Source organism: Sarcophilus harrisii, chromosome 3 (assembly GCF_902635505.1).
Source record: "Sarcophilus harrisii chromosome 3, mSarHar1.11, whole genome shotgun sequence".
NCBI classification, from domain to species: domain Eukaryota; kingdom Metazoa; phylum Chordata; class Mammalia; order Dasyuromorphia; family Dasyuridae; genus Sarcophilus; species Sarcophilus harrisii.
Genome location: NC_045428.1, coordinates 516,908,492 through 516,926,327, shown reverse-complemented (window position 1 = coordinate 516,926,327; position 17,836 = coordinate 516,908,492). Strand labels below are relative to the sequence as shown.

The following is a 17,836-nucleotide window of genomic DNA, read 5'->3' as shown; positions in this document are numbered from 1 at the left end:
TGCTGCAGTTCCCTTGTTTGAGGACAAGATAATGTAATTGGGAAAAAACCCAGTAAACTTGAAGATATTGGACTTTAATCGAATGCTCACAAACACTTTATAATAATCCTTTGAGGAAAGACATACAAGTATTTTTTCAGATGAGAAAATTTTTCATTTTTTCAGATAAAATTAATGCACCGAGAAATCAAATGCCTTTTCTGAGGTCACACAGAGAGTTTAGTATTCAGTTGTTTTCAGGGGTGTCTGACTCTGTGACTTTATGTAGGGGTTTTCTTGGCAAAGAATCTGGAATGGTTTTCATTTCTTTCTCCAGTTGAGCAAACAGGGTTAAGTGATTTGGTCACTCACATAGCTAATAAGTGTCTGAGGCCCCATATGAATTCAGGAAAATGAGTAAAGAAAGAAGTTAAGTTGGTCTTGGAGCTAGAAAGTCATTGTTTCAAGAATCACTTTTAACACATATTGACTTTATTATTTTAGGCAATTTATGTTTCTCTTAGTAATTTCGTGACTGTTTAAGATTGTTGGGTGCAGATAAAGTGCTGACCTATGGTAGACAGAGTTTCTTTATCCAAGGGTTCTCTATGTGTTTAAAATTACAAGTCTGCTCTTTATCCTAACTATTAGTTATTTACCTTGATTACTTATTAATCAATCAACATTTTAAAAAATATTTAGGAGCTATTATGAACCAGACATTGGTCTACAAGAAAAATAATAAATCAGCCTCAGTCCTTAAGTTTTCATTCTGTGAAGGCAATTATCATGTATGTATATAATAATAAATAATACTTATTCAAAGAAAATACCAGATAAGCTTGGAGAGGAAGTCTAAGAAGCTGAGGGAACCAAGAAGATCTTTTGCATGTGTCACTTTAGCTGAATCTTGAAGGAAGCCAGGGACCATAAAATGCAGAAATGAGAAAATAATCCATTTCAGTCAAGAGTGGTAGCTTGTACAAAAGTATGTAGGCAGGAGACAGACATTAGCTAGAAACAATGTCAAGGAAGAGCCAATTTAATTATGATATGTTGTATTATGTAATGGAATATTATGTTGCTATAAAACATGAAAATTTAAATAATTATAGCAAGACCTATATGAAGTGATGTTAAAGTAAAAGCCAAAAAAATCAGAACTATAGCAACTTTGATTACAATTGTCCTGAATCCTAGTCAAAATAGGCCAAGAAGTAGATATACAATAACAAAACAAGAATAAGATAAAAAAAGAACAACTTTGAAAAGGGATACAGAAGAAATACTTAACATTTTAAAATAATATATGTTAATTAGTTTGGCTCCCCTTTATTAAATCATAAGGTTTATGTAAGGTTAGCATGTTTCTTTGATTACTAATTTTTATTGGTAATGTCAGAGCCACACTGTTAGCCCTGTTGTGTATAACCTTGTTATTGATTACTTATATGATGGCTGAGATATTATGATTCAATCCTTGTATATAGTACAAAGCTAAGGATAGTGAAGAAGCCAAATAGCAAAATAGGGGAAAGTTTGCAGCTTCAATAATGGGCTAAATTTAAGAAGATGAAATGTAATAGAGATAAATATTATGTCCTATACTTAAGCTAAAGCAAATCAGCTATACAAGTGCAGGATTGAAGAAATGTAGATACATAACTATCCATGTGAAGAAAAAAGGACTTGGAAAGGTTATTGAATTAGTATCTCAATATAAATTAGTAATGTGACATGGCAGCCAACATATCATTTTTTAAAATAATTTATTTTATTATTTTTGGTATTCAGCATTTGAGTTAGCATGATATTTGAAGAACTGCTGCATTATTGTAATGTAGATCTTTTTATATAATATGGAAATTTATAACTATTAACATACATATACATTAACATATAAATATAGGTTTATATTAGACTTTTTATGTGATCATATCTACATCTAAATATATTAGATAAAATTAAGTCCTCTAAAAAAATTATTCATGAAGCAATGCTGGGAAGCCCTAATTGAGGAGGGTACAGAGGTACCAGCAAAGTACTGTATGGTATTTTGTGAAGCTAAGGGGACTTGTAGCACTTACAAGACAGGCAGTGATACAAATATGTGGGTGTCTATCTCTGCTTGACATCAACCACTTAATTACTGTACAAGATAAGACACATTCAGCATTAATATTCAAACAACAAGGCTTGAGAAACATTCTCCATTTCCAACTCTAAGAGGATAGTAAAATGTGTTCAGTGGTTTCACATTTTTGTTTTAAAAGCTTATCATATATAATCCCTTAATTGTTGTCATGTTCTTTGTGGAGTTAAATAGCAGTGCACCAAGGTTTAAAATTGTGCTTCTTCTGGATTCCCTGAAGTGTATCTATATTCTTTTTTAAATGGACTCTTACTCCAGAATTAGGTTTACTTTCATAATATCTGAAATGCCATTCTGTGTCATGACACATGGAGCATGAAGAAGATATCATCGTTAATGACACATTAAATGTGGTGGAAATTGTATACATCCTTTGAAGATTCTTAATTATGCTTTTTGTAAAATGTGCTACACATGACCCAATGTCTAGGAAGTGGCCCTGTCAATGTGATTACTTATAAGCATTTTCAAACACCTAATTTTGAATATTTCTCTGATGTTATGAATTAGCATCAATTCCTAAGGCTGTGTGAAGATTATTCAGAGTGACCCTGGTGACACTGAAAATGTTCCAGAAAGGATGGCTAGACTCTACATGTTTCCCAAGTAGCATCAATGATAACTTGAAGACTAAATATGAAATCTCTTCCACATTAGATAATGGAAATGGTCAGAACCCAGATTGTAACCACTTCCAGTAGTTTTGAGGAAAGCCACTTAGCTTTCAGGTCATGTTTGTCAAAATTCCCACTGGATTGGAAACAATGGGCAGCTTGCAATTAGGGCAATATTTGAGAATATTGGGAAAGATAAATCCAAAGGATTTGATATTATGCTGGACTGAATTAAGGCATTTTTTCCCCCTGCTGCTAAGATGCCTGAGTCATAACAACAATCAGTTTTGACTTTGCACTGTAATTTTTGCCAAAGACAATCTTGGGTGTTCTGAGGAAAAGACTACCATGTTGGAGATTCATCACCTCTCCCTTTAATTTGTCTACTATGACATTAAGAAGGAAAAGTTCATCAAACATGTCCTTCATTACATTACTGATGGCACATGCATCACAACTTCACAATCTTAACTACAATGATATTACCACGGGTACTCTGGTTTTGTTTTGGATATTTACAATCAGCTGACAAAACTGTCTCCATCTTAGAAATGGAGGAAACTCAAGTCTGAATAAGCTTGCTGATTAGGCTCTGAAGGGTTGTCAGATGTGAGACTGCTGCTTTTAGACTTGTTCCAAATTTAAAAAAAAAAATCTTAGTTTTCATTGAAAAAGGCACTGTGTTCAGAACTAGGGAGATATAATGTAGCTATGTCCTACTCTCATCAGAAAATATCCACAGACTAGATTGAGTTCTGGTTACCATAATGATAAATTAGATATTATAGAATAAGGGATGAGATGTTGAAGGACCACATGCAGATTGTTGGTGAGGGAAATAGTTATGGTTAGCATAGAGAAGAAAAAACCTCAAAAGAATATATGTTATTTTTGAGGATGAAAGTAGCAGGAAACCTTTCTTAGAAAGAATTAATGAGATTCATGGCTTCCGAGGCTTATTCTGAATCTAGGATTATATAATAATAAAAACAATAGCTATCATTTATATTGAGTTTTAAGATTGGCAAAATAATTTGCAAATATTACCTTATTTTATCTTCTCTTATTCTGGGAGTTAGACATTATTCCCATTTTACAAATAAAGAAATTGAGATTTCTCTGAATCCTCAAAGTAGAATACTTTAGATCTTCCTTTAGCTTTGAGTACAGTTATCTTCTCTTGGAAGGTATTAATAAAAGTTTGTTAAGTTTAATTGAATCATAGGTTATAAGTGGCTAGGAGTAGGAAGAGTTTTTTTTTTCTTAAATTTTCCATTAAATCAAGGAAAGGACATTACTTTGTAGAGCTTCCAGCCAATTCCCCAATCCTGAAAATGTTCAGAAGCCAGTTAGCAATCAAGATGATTGAATTTCTCAATTTATGATCTCAGTTCATGCTTGATTGTGATTAGTGCAGAGGAATCTTGTTTCATAATGTCTTTCTGAAGTTACAATTCATTATCTTTGCCCAGAAGGAATGCATGTGTTAACTCTCACTTTCTGTCAATTTATCTCATTAAGATACATCAAATTAACTTTCTGATCCGTTTAAGAAGTCTAAGGGGACCTCTTTAGATAGGAATTTTTTTCACAGAATTATTGGTGTCCTTTCTTCATTTTGTATGTCTTTATGTTAACAAACTCATATATTATAATGCCCAATTTATCTATTATGCTTGACTCTGCTGGAATTAGCAATGCTGTAGTACTTAATACTTACTGGTATATTACTTGGCGCAATGAAATGATTAGTACAATATTTTCATTGATTCAGTATATTAGCTGTATGAATCAAATAATCAACAAGTATTTATAAAGTGACTAATATTGCCAAACGCTAAGTCAGGTGCTGAGGATACAAAACACTATCAATAATACTTTCCCTCTTTATAAGAAACTCACATTCTATTAGTGGAGTTCTAACAAGGACATACATAAAAAAATTCCATACAAAATATTTAAACACAAAATAGGCTGAAAGGAAAGAAATTAGTAGTTGAAGAGCTGGGAAAGCTTCATTCATTACCTGAATTTAATCCTTGGATCATCTCTTCTGGGTGGATCTTTTAAAAAAGTGTTAGGTGCAATTGTAAAATGGTGATAATTCCAGTGTCATTTGTATCTTAAAATTTGGAAATCCCAAGACCAAAAGGTAATTTCATGGAAGATTAAGCCCATATTTCTTAGCTTTGTATCTTTTGCCCCCCAAAACAGCACAATTTGGTCAATTAATGGAAAGCAGTATCTTGATGAATCTCAATACCATTTCAAACTATATCCCATATTTAGATTACTGCTACAAATTCTTCACATACTGTTTCCCCTTATGAGTAATTGTCAACTGACCTGTCCACAAAGGCATGGTGAAGGATAAAGATGGGATCATTAGCAGATCCTTGTACTTGGGACATTGTGCCATTCATGTAGATGTGTAAAGCATTATGCATGCTGCTCTGAGATGAATTTGCTATGCCAGTAAGTGGATCAGCAAAACCTGTGAATGAAATGAAAATGAAAGCACTCTTAGTTTTATTCAAAGTGAAAAAGCTCAAATTTACTTTTGTAATCTCCATCACTTCTTTTTTTTAGAGATACAAATATTTGTAATTGTTGGAATGAAATAAACATTTCCACAATATAGTACAATAAAAAAGATGATTGCATATGAAACCACAAATTCACTATGTACAATTTGCTATTTCTTTTAAATATGCAGCACAGTTATGTAAAATTAATTCCCCCTTTTTTCTCTCCCCCCCCCCACCTCAGAGATGGCTACTATGAAACACAAATAGGTATATTATATTTCTCTGGATGCAGATAGTGTTTTTCTTCATACATCCTTTCCACTTAATTTGAATATTTATAATAGTCAAATTCACATTGCTCAAAGTCATTCTTAAAATAATATTGTTGTTATTGTATGTAATGTTCTCTTGGTTCTGCTCATTTGACTCTTCATTATTTCATGTAAGTTTTTCCATGTTTTTGTAAATCATTGAGCTCATCATTCCTTATAGCACAGGAGCATTCCATCACAATCACATATCACAATTTGTTCAATCATTTCCTACTTTATCCCTGAAATTTCCAGTTCTTTTCTACCACAAAAAGACATGCTTTAAGTATTTTAGAACTTTTTTTTTTTCACATTTCCCCTAATCATCTTTGGAAATAAAACTGATAGTGGTATTTCTGGATTAAAGAATATAAGCAGCTTAATAACTCTTTGGGCATAATTCCAAATTGCTCTCCGAAATGATTGGATGAGTTTTTAATTCTACCAAAGATGAATTAATGTTCTAATTTTTCCACATCCCCTCCAACATTTGTCATTTTTCTCCTTTAATCATTTTAATAAATTTATGAATAAACAAGAGATGGAGCAAAGTGATATGTAAAATGGATAACAAATTACATCAAATTAGAAAGTTTTTGTATAAATAAAACAAATGTAATCAAAATCAGAACAGAAAATCAGAGAAAAAATTTTATCAGTTTTTCAGATCTTGAGACAATATTTTATATCAATCTCTATCACTTCTATAAGTGAGCCTTCTTCTGCCTTTCCTGTGTTCTAAGGCCTTTTTAATCCCTATGTACTCTGTGATACAGGGACATTGACTTTTATGCTACTCCTTGTACACATTCTTTCTCCTGAATCTGTGCATTAGATATTTCTTGTGCTTAGAATTTTCTTTCTCCTCATTTCTGCTTCTAGAATTCCATGAAGTATTAGCTGAAATCCTGCCTTTTACAAGAAATCTTTTCTGACATCCTTCCTTATCTTTTAATACAATTGCAATCCATTTATTTTCTCCAACATATGATTGTATCTAATTTGTTTGTTTTCAGTTTTTTTATATCTTTCATTACAAGATTGGATATGCTCTTACAGCAAGAACTGTCCTTTGTATTTCTTTGTATCCCCAGAACTTTTCACAATACTTTCCATTTAGTAAGAACTTACCAATTGACTGACTAATAGTCCAAAGAATCAATGGGCAAGCAATACAGAATAAGGAATCTGAACTGAGAGTAAAAATAAACAATAGAAATGTGGAATGGGATATCATGGAGCTGGTGGTAGCAGTGGTGGCTGAAACTGTGAGAATAATTAGAAAGTCTGCAAATAGAGTTTGGATGATCACTTTTGGGGGGTTGATAAAAAATAAGAATTGGCAGTTTGGAGGTACAGTGATTAGAATGTTGGACGCAGGGTTACAAAATATGCCTCAAACACTTATTAGCTTTGTGATAAGAAACTTAACCTCAAAAGTAGTTTATCTTCTCTCAAGATTATTTTCCTCATCTGTAAAGTGAAGGAGATTGGATCTGATTACTTTTGAGGTCCCACCTCTTTCCAAATCTATGATTCTATGACATATGCAATGATTTGTCATGCTATTGTGAAAAAAAATTAAAATGTAATCAATCAATCAACCAACAGTTATCCATGCCTACTATGTTCAAGGCCCTATACAAGGTTCTGAAAATACAGTAAGTGAAAGTTTCATTACATTAGGATTAAGATTGTGTTAGGCATGTGTTAAACTAGAGGTATTCAATACATCTTATTGGATAAAACTTTTCTTGTAGCAAAATTCACTTTAAATTATTTAGAAAAAAATGTTTTAGAGGTACTATCAAACTTTTTATTTTTATCTCATACCCCAGACTATTCTTTCCAAGTGTCAAATATTTTCATTCTAAAAGGGGCTCCTTGCCTTGTCCTCCATACCCAATACATGGATATCTCCTTTTCTCTGGTCATTAGTGATATTGTTTTCAGGTCCTGGGGTACACTTTGAATTTTCCTCAGATAGCACATGTATGTTATGAACTCTGGCTTCACAAATGAATTTTTAAACTGCATCATTCTCCACTCTGATATCTTGTCACTCTCTATATACTTCAAGATATGCCCCTCAAAACTTCCCTAATTCTCCAATTTACTCATAGGGATTTATTCAATATTCTTGGAAGATGCCAGTATTTTCTTGTACTATTGCTGGATCTGAGCCTGAAACAGATTCTCTCTTCTCTGACATATAAGGTCATTTATATTCTGTATCACTTATTAGGCATTATTCATCCAACATCTTTTTTTACTGTTGTCTTTAACAGTTATTTAAACTTGTTATTATTATTTGACTTTTCATAGGTAAAGGTAAAGTATCTTGATTATTGAGTTCTATTTTAAGCTCTTTGGAGTAATGAAGAATTGGAAGGCAGTAACTGTGTTATATAATAAGGACTCTTAACAACTCCTAGAGAGATATAGTATAGTCTTAGATCATCTGAGGAGCAGGTGTGCATCCTGAACTATAGCTGAAAGATCACAGACTCACTCTTTTGGAAAGTGATTCCCTATACTAATTCATGTTAGCAAATATTTATTAAATTCCTATACCATGGAGGGCAGCCAGGATATTGATGAGAGTCTACCTAGGAGGAAAGAAAGCTGGATTTATGCTTTACATCTGACATATATGATCATGAACAAAGTGTTGAAACTCCCAGGACCTTAGATTATTTTCTAAGAATATAAATCACAAAGAAGGTGCTAATATAGATATGGGGTTAAAATAAATTTCTAAAGAGAGAAATACCCAAACAAATGTAATCACAGGTCAAATTTGAGGAAAAAAAGAATATATAAGGCACTCTCCTAAATAAAAGGGAAAAACAAAGATATAATAGTGTTAACCTTCAAAGAGCTTAAAATAATTTTGGAAATAGAGTAATAATAAACATAACTTTAGCATATAACATGTAAGGTATTATGGAATAAGAGGGAGACAGAGATCATTTGCCCTACCCACAATTCTCAAAATATTTCTATGGGTCAGCTCACTACTCAGGAACACAGAAAAGCATCTAATAGGGAAAACTAGACTATATCTTAAAAAAAAATTGTATTCCTCAGAATTAAGGATTTTGATTTTAAAGCTATTGAAAACCAGGGGCTAAATCTTACACTATTTAGCTCACCCGGTATTTGACACAATTATTTCATTTTGCACATTCAATGACTTTTCAATTAATTGATTAATTTGACTTTCCTAATCAGATTAGAAAGGGAGATAATTAGAAAGGGACAAATTTTCAAGAATCCACATTCCCAAGGACTCAACTCTACCATAGTATATATGTGTATGTGTATACACACATGCATATATATATATGTGTGTGTGTATATATATTTATATGTATATATACACACATATAATTTATATATGTATATATACATATATACATACAATAACTTCAGTTTCTGATATCTAAATATAAATCAAATATAACTTGTGCATATCAAGTATTAAGATTAAGCATCTCATTGATGAGTAACTTGTTTTATAATTTCATGGCTCACTTTTTACTCATAGAAGCCATGCCTCTGATTTAATTTCAGTAGCTTTCAGTGCTGAGTTTATGTTACCTTTTGGAGCTAGTATAAGGAGAGAAATTTCTGGAAAATATAGAATATTAGTGTTCAAAAGATTCAGAATGATCAACAGCTTTGGTATCCTTGCTCTCCCCTACCACTTAGCCCCCAACCTGTATTCAAAACCTGATGAAACAGTTGAGATATTCTGAATGTTTGCTTGAAATAACAAAGTGATGTAAGATTCATTAGAAATATGTTGTATTCTACCAAATTTTATGACGTTCACAGGAATTATCACTGATTTAAAGGGTAGGTTATAATTGAACCTATGTCAAAGATAACCTTTATTCACATGTAGTGACTGGCAGGTAAATAAAAGAATTAGAAAAAAGAAATCTAAATCCTACCCTTAGGGAATTGTATTACATTTAAATCTGCAGTCATTTGGTATATAAATTACAAAAGTACCAAATATATAAGAACACACTGAAAGCTATTAATTTCTCAAAAAGAAGGAAAAAATAAAAAAAAAAACATAGAACAATTGAGTCCCAGAAATACTATTGTTTGTGGTTATAGAATTAATTGGTTGTTAATCTAACATTCTGGTTAATAAGAAAATTATCACATAAAGCACACCACATTTAGCCAATGCTCAGAGTTAGAACAAATGAAATGCACCCAATTTAATTAAACATCAATTTTTTTTTTGCTTCCTTGTACATTATTGTTTTGTTTTCTGTTAAGCACAGGAATATATATATATATATATATATATATATATATATTTATATATCTATATACCTGTATGCCTATACACATACATATTCACACCCATACCCAACTACATATATCTATAATATACATACTACACTCATAAATAGATATGCATTTACACATATGTTGACATGGATCTAAACAATATCAATATGGCTGACATATAATAGGTATTTCTGTTTTGATTGAATCTTTGTTTGACTTTGTCTGAGATCAGTGATTATTAGTCTTACTTTTTTAAAAAATAAATGCTACTCCTAATCCTTGTTATAGTGTTTACATACATCTCTTTTTTTTCTTTTCTCTGCTAATTCTTCTATATTAATCTACTCCTTCATTTGCCTTGCTATTAATTAATCTTTTCTCCACTCATGGATCCGTCCCTTATCTTCTCTCCCAACCCTTTTCTTCCTTTTTTATTCATTCCCATTAATCTACACATCTTACCCGACTCCTGTTAATCTAAATATCCTTCTGTACCCCATTTTATGCCTCCCTTTCCCTCCTGTTTATCCCTTTCCCATTAATTTACACAGCTTGTGACACTGCCATAAATTTACATATATGTTTTTAGAATTATAAGCCCTGCTCTTCCCTCTAGTGTCTCTGAACTGGTTTTTCCTCTAAATCTCATTTGTATAACATAATTACTAATTTTTACCTTTTTCTAGCCAGTTTTGCTTTTTAGAGTTATATCATACTCAGCTCTTTCTCAGTCTTTCATTTGAACTACCCAATTACTGATGTCAATCTTAAACATATGGTTTACATTTCAATATAAAAAAATTTTTTTAAATTATCCTTATTGACACCCTTGATATTAATCTTTGATCTTATCTATTATTTGTTAAAAGTTTTATTGAGTTTAGGTTTGGGTGAGACAAAATCCTAAAAGTCTCTGAATCCATTGAATATCCATTTTTTTTCCATTCAATATTATGGTTAATTCTGTTGGATATGCTATTTTGGCCACAGGTCTAGTTATTTTGATTGTCAGCATATATTATTTTAAGACTTACAGTCTTTTAATGTAGCTGTTTATAAATCCTGTATAATTCTAATTGTAATTCTAGCATATTTGAATTTTTTTTTGTTTTATAATTTTCTCTTTGGTCTGTGGGTTTCAAAATTTAGCAATAATATTTTCATTATTTCCTTTTCTTTGAGGTGAAAATGAAATAATGAAAATATTATTGCTAAATTTTGATTGGTGATTGGTGGATTTTTTCCTATTTCTACTTTCCCATGTGTTGTGTCTCTCCATGGCAAAGTTCTTTTTATTTTATTTTTTTGGCAAAGCTTTCAGGTTGTCCAATTATTCTTATGTTTTTTTCTTCTTGATCTCTTCTTTTGTTTTTCTTATAAGATGTTTCACTCATTATTCTAATTTTTCATTCTTTATTTTTTTTTATTTCATGGTGTCTTCTAGTTTCACTGGCTTTTCCTTGTCCAATTCTAATTTTCAAAGAATTATTTTATTTTTTTAATACTATATCTCCTTTTCTAGTTGGCTATTTTTTTTTCATACTGTTCTTGTTTTTCTTGGTTCTTTTCTAATATTTTTCCTCAATTTCTCTCATCTTATTTGATTTTTAACATCTTTTTTGAATTCTTCTTCAAGTATACATTTAAAATTTAAAATAAAAAAAACTATTTTTGGGATAGGAGAGGCTTTTTTTTTAATCATCCTTCTCTGAAAATGAATCAATTTTTTCTGTCTCTCTAGTACGTTTCTAAGGTCGGGTTCTTTTTTCTTTGCCAATTATTTTTTTTAAAATGAGAACTTTTGGCTGAGGGTGGGGAGAGAGAGAGAGAGAGACAGACAGACAGACAGACAGAGACACAGACACAGACAGATGGAGAGAAAAAGAGAAGGAAGAAGAGAGGGGGTGGAGAAGAGGAAGAGAGAGAGAAGCAATCTCCTCTAAATAATTTGACTACATCTCCTTTATTTCTAGACTGGCCCACTACTAGACTTCATGATTCAAAACTTTTTTGTGTGTTTTACACAAGACCACACATATGTCAGTCATATTATGTCTCCTAGGTGTATCAATCTGTCTTTATTCAATAATCAAAGCATTTTATTCCTTTCAAATTTTCATGGAGTGAACACATGATATTTCACTTGCTTGATGGATGGATTGTTTTAAGTAAAACTATTTAAACCTTCTGTGATTACATTAACTGGGATAGAGGTGACAATATCAACTTTATTTAAATATATGATAATTCGAGGAGCAAAACAATCTTAATTATTAGGGGGAATCAGGAAAAGTTTTGCATTTGAAATAATACTTGAGCTGAGATGAGTTTATGCTAAGAATTCTAATAGTTAGAGGTGAGGAGACACTGCATTCCATGCATGGGAAACAAGCTGGGAAAAAACACAGTGGGGACATGGAATGCCACCTTGGGGGATGGTAAGTAGGCCAATTTGACTGAGTATACAATACATAGAGGTAATGAATATTTAATAAATATGAAAAAATAGTCTGGAGCTAGATTATGAATTGTTCCTGGATATCTTCCTATCACATTCTTGTTCTCCAGACTCTCTCTTGGAACCAGTGCCCTAGGTCTTTGAGATATCCTTTAGGCTTCACCATTTTTATTTCAGACCAGACCCTCAAGCTGTTGTTTCTTGACCATATTCATGCCATTTCCCTCTTATTTCTACTTTTCACCTCTACCTCTGAGAACAAAAATTAAAATTACCATTTCTAAATTGTCCTCTAAAACTAGGACAATACATTGTTGATATAGTTGTGAACTGATCCAACCATTTTGGAGAAAACTATTCCCAAAGGGCTATCAAACTGTACATATCCTTTGATCCAATAGTGTCTCTATGGGTCCTATATCCCAAAGAGATCATAAAAAAGGAAAAAGAAGTCATAGTACAAAAATGTTTGTGGCAGCACTTTTTGTAGTGGTAAGGAACTAGAAACTGATGTATGCCCATCAGTTGGAGAATGGCTGAATAAACTATGTTATATGAATGCTATGAAATATTATTATTCTATAAGAAATGATCAACAGGATGATTTCAGAGAGGCCTGGAGAGACTTAAATGTACTGATACTAAGTGAAGTGAATAGAACCAGAAAACATTGTACACAACAACAGCAAGATTATGTGACGATCAATTCGAATAGACGTTACTCTTTTCAATAATGACGTGATTCAGGCCAGTTCAAATGATTTTATGATGAAGAGAGCTATCTGCTAAAGGATTCACAACATATGTGTGGTTCACAACATAATATTTTCACTTTTTTGTTGCTGTTTACTTGGATTGTTTTCTTTCTCTTTTTTTTTACCTTTTTGATCTGATTTTTTTTGTCCAGCATGATAACTGTGGAAATACGCATAGAAGAATTGTACATGTTTAACATATATTGGATTACTTGCTGCTTGGGGATTGGGTAGAGAGAAGAGAGGGAAGAAAAAATTTGGAATACAATGTTTTACAAGTGTGAATGTTGAAAATTATCTATGCATATGTTTTGAAAGTGAAAAACTTTATAAAAATAAACAAATAAAAACATTAAAAAAAAAAAAAAAGCCTACCATTCCTGGACAAAAGAAAGCAATCAGTTACTTAATATCTCCACTATAATTTCATTTCCTTTGACTTTGTTGGTAAAAATAATTTTTCTGGCCACCACACCTAAAAATATATATCCTTATTAGAATGCATGTTCCTATTAAAGGAATAAGAATAGACAATGAGGAAACCAAATTACCACTCTTTGCCGATGACATGATGGTATACTTAGAGAACCCCAGAGATTCTACTAAAAAGTTATTAGAAATAATCCACAACTTTGGCAAAGTTGCTGGCTATAAAATAAACCCACATAAGTCATCAGCATTCCTATATATCACTAACAAAATCCAACAGTCAGAGTTACAAAGAGAAATTCCATTTAAAGTAACTACTGATAATATAAAATATTTAGGAATCTATCTGCCAAGGGAAAATCAGAAACTTTATGAGCAAAATTACAGACCACTTTTCACACAAATTAAGTCTGATCTAACCAATTGGAAAAATATTAAATGCTCTTGGATAGGGCGAGCAAATATAATAAAGATGACAATATTACCTAAACTAATCTATTTATTTAGCGCTATACCAATCAGACTCCCAAAAAACTATTTTAATGACCTAGAAAAAATAACAACAAAATTCATATGGAAAAACAAAAGGTCAAGAATTTCAAGGGAATTAATGAAAAAAAAAATCAAATGAAGGTGGCTTAGCTGTACCAGATCTAAAATTATATTATAGAGCAGCAGTTACCAAAACTATTTGGTATGGGCTAAGGAATAGATTAGTTGATCAGTGGAATAGGTTAGGTTCAAGGGATAAAACAGTCAACAAACATAGCAACCTAGTCTTTGACAAACCCAAAGACCCCAGCTTTTGGGATAAGAACTTACTGTTTGATAAAAATTGCTGGGAAAATTGGAAACTAATATGGCAGAAACTAGGCATTGATCCACACTTAACACCGTACACCAAGATAAGGTCAAAATGGGTTCATGACCTAGGCATAAAGAATGAAATTATTAATAAATTAGAGGAACACAGGATAGTTTACCTCTCAGACCTGTGGAAGGGGAAGGTCTTTATGACCAAAGTAGAACCAGAGATCATTACTGATCACAAAATAGAAAATTTCGTTTATACCAAACTGAAAAGTTTTTGTGCAAACAAAACTAATGCAGACAAGATTAGAAGGGAAGCAATAAACTGGGAAAATATTTTTACAGTCAAAGGTTCTGATAAAGGCCTCATTTCCAAAATATATAGAGAATCAACTCTAATTTATAAAAAATCGAGCCATTCTCCAATTGAAAAATGGTCAAAGGATATGAACAGACAATTCTCAGATGAAGAAATTGAAACTATTTCTAGTTATATGAAAAGATGCTCTAAGTCATTATTAATCAGAGAAATGCAAATTAAGACAACTCTAAGATACCACTACACACCTGTCAGATTGGGTAAGATGACAGGAAAAAATAATGATGATTGTTGGAGGGGATGCGGGAAAACTGGGACATTGATGCATTGTTGGTGGAGTTGTGAACAAATCCAACCATTTTGGAGAGTAGTTTGGAACTATGCTCAAAAAGTTATCAAGGTGTGCATACCCTTTGATCCAGCAGTGTTACTACTGGGCTTATATCCCAAAGAGATACTAAAGAAGGGAAAGGGACCTGTATGTGCACGAATGTTTGTGGCAGCCCTTTTTGTAGTGGCTAGAAACTGGAAATTAGTTGGAGAATGGCTGAATAAATTGTGGTATATGAATATTATGGAATATTATTGTTGTGTAAGAAATGACCAACAGGATGATTTCAGAAAGGCCTGGAGAGACTTACACGAACTGATGCTGAGTGAAATGAGCAGGACCAGGAGATCATTATATACTTCAACAACAATACTAGATGATGACCACTTCTGATGGACCTGGCCATCCTCAGCAACGAGATCAACCAAATCATTTCCAATGGAGCAGTAATGAACTGAACTAGCTATACCCAGAGAAAGAACTCTGGGAGATGACTAAAAACCATTACATTGAATTCCCAATTCCTATATTTATGCCCACCTGCATTTTTGATTTCCTTCACAAGCTAATTGTACAATATTTCCGAGTCTGATTCTTTTTGTACAGCAAAATAACATTTTGGTCATGTATACTTATTGTGTATCTAATTTATATTTTAATGTACTTAACATCTACTGGTCAGCCTGCCATCTGGGGGAGGGGGTGGGGGGTAAGAGGTGAAAAATTGGAACAAGAGGTTTGGCAATTGTTAATGCTGTAAAGTTACCCATGCATATATCCTGTAAATAAAAGGCTATTAAAAAAAAAAAAGAATGCATGTTCCTTAATAATGGTGTCTTATATTTTCATTTTGATTATCCAATGCTTAGTCCAGCACTTGGACTAATAACTCTTAATAACTCAATAACTCTTTGAAAAATGATTTTTAATTCAAGTTATATAGTACTTGATCAAAGTAGCTATTATCTACAATCTACAAAAGGTAATATTCTTTCCTTTTTAAAGTTCAGCCACTGATTTACATTATAACTTTACCCCTATCTCAAACTTTCCCTAACATTTAGAACATATCAGCTTCAAACTGAATTGTGATCCTCCTCTACAGATTGACTTTCTGATCTCTTATCCTCAGTGACCCAGAAGCTGTATTGCTCCTTGATTTAGGCAACTGCTTAGTTTGAAGAAATCTTTTCACTTCCCTTCAAAAGTTAAAGCCAGTGTCCCTTCTTTCAAGGAGCTTTAGTGCCACTATCTGATCAACTCTCCATCTCCCCTAGCCTTTCTCACCAGTGTCCCTCCCTGCTCTTTCAAATTCCTTTCATGGTCACTTTCTTTTTTAAACCACATACATAGGGCATGTCACTGGAATAATACCTGAAATGGAGGTAGTCCAACCCTTTTTTCTTGAGTTCAGGAAACTCATTCCTTTCCTCTTTCCTAAGGCCTGAGACACCAAGACTACAATCTCTAGACTGGGTCTGGAACAAAGATATTTACCCCTCTTCCTGCCAAAAACATCTAGAGGTTCCCACCCTATTTATTAAGCTGTTTAAATACCAAATTGTATCCTAAAATGTAAAAGTCCTCGGATAAGACATCAAATAGAGAAAAAAAAATTGCTTGATTCTAAATAAATCACTAACCTAATGTAATGATGCATATTACTTCAAAGAAACACTGAGGATAGAAAACAAAAAGAAAGGCAGGAAAACTCTGGTGGTATAAAAGAACTCTCTCATATTTATTTATGTAAAATGTGGCTTAATTTAGGAAATAGGAAGTGCACATCACAAGGTCACTTTTGAGGATTTTAGGAGGCTACTAGTACTAGTAAGCCCTAAGAGACTGATTTTAGCTACTTAGAGCAGAAATTCAAAAACTGCATATCTGAACTATCTGGGAGCTAGCCAAATCCCCAGAGACAATGGTAACTGTAACTTTCAGCTTGATTCTTACTTTTTTTTTTCAGATAACAAATTTACCCTAAAGCCATGAATGTGACTCATTAGCATTTATATTTATTTCAAAGTTTCTTTCATTTGCTTCCACTCATTCCCCAGTTCAAGGGAACAAAACATTAAAGCAAATCCGGTGCTGGGTGGATGTTTCTTGGTCTGTGTAATTATTGGAAGATTGCTTGTGTCATGAATATTGTAATTGATTTCCTTGTTTGTTTGACAATCTCCGAGAGTCAGTTCTATTCATTACCACCATAGACTCCCGAAAGGAATTCAACACAGCTTTTTTTCTTGTATTTTATAATTTGAAGTGTCAAAAGATTAAGGCATTTCTGCCACCCCCTGGCTACAATAAGAAATAGTTTTGCTTGTCCTCTTAGACCAGGGGAGGCCAAAGAAGGAGGTCCTGGTAAATCAACTGGGATAAATGCCCCATTCAGATGCACTTAACTCTAGGGTGCTCAGGAAATCTTGTGACATCCATATTGTGAGATTTCTTCCTCAATGAGCGTAGAGCAGAAGGAACTCACAAAAATCTTTATTTTCCCAACATCCATTGGTTTTCAAAAACACCTTGATTGTTATTTTTCTGTAATGTACAGATCAATCCTTAAAGTTCTCTTAAAGAAGTCTTCTATTGCACACTTTCTCTCAGTCTTAAGCTTTTATTAAAAAAAAAAACATCAATAAAGTTTTATGGATGTTTAGGCTTGATAAAAACCAACTACATTCAGATTAGATATATGGCTTTGGGAAGACATGGTAACAATGAACTGTCAACTGACAGAACTAGGGAATTACTCTGTGAAACAGAGAGCTCAATAACCTGCAAACAATAAATCAAGTACAAAGTTTTAAAAGTTAAAAGCTTCTTTGGG

General features: G+C 32.5%; 1 protein-coding gene across 1 annotated transcript in view; it reads right to left on the bottom strand.

The window, feature by feature from the left end:
- TYR (tyrosinase) overlaps positions 1-17,836 on the bottom strand; it is a 191,681-nt gene that overhangs the window by 109,944 nt on the left and 63,901 nt on the right. Inside the window, exon 3 of the mRNA XM_031961428.1 lies at positions 5,092-5,239. Within this exon, the coding sequence (XP_031817288.1) occupies positions 5,092-5,239 (148 nt within the window). The remainder of the gene's footprint in view (positions 1-5,091; positions 5,240-17,836) is intronic.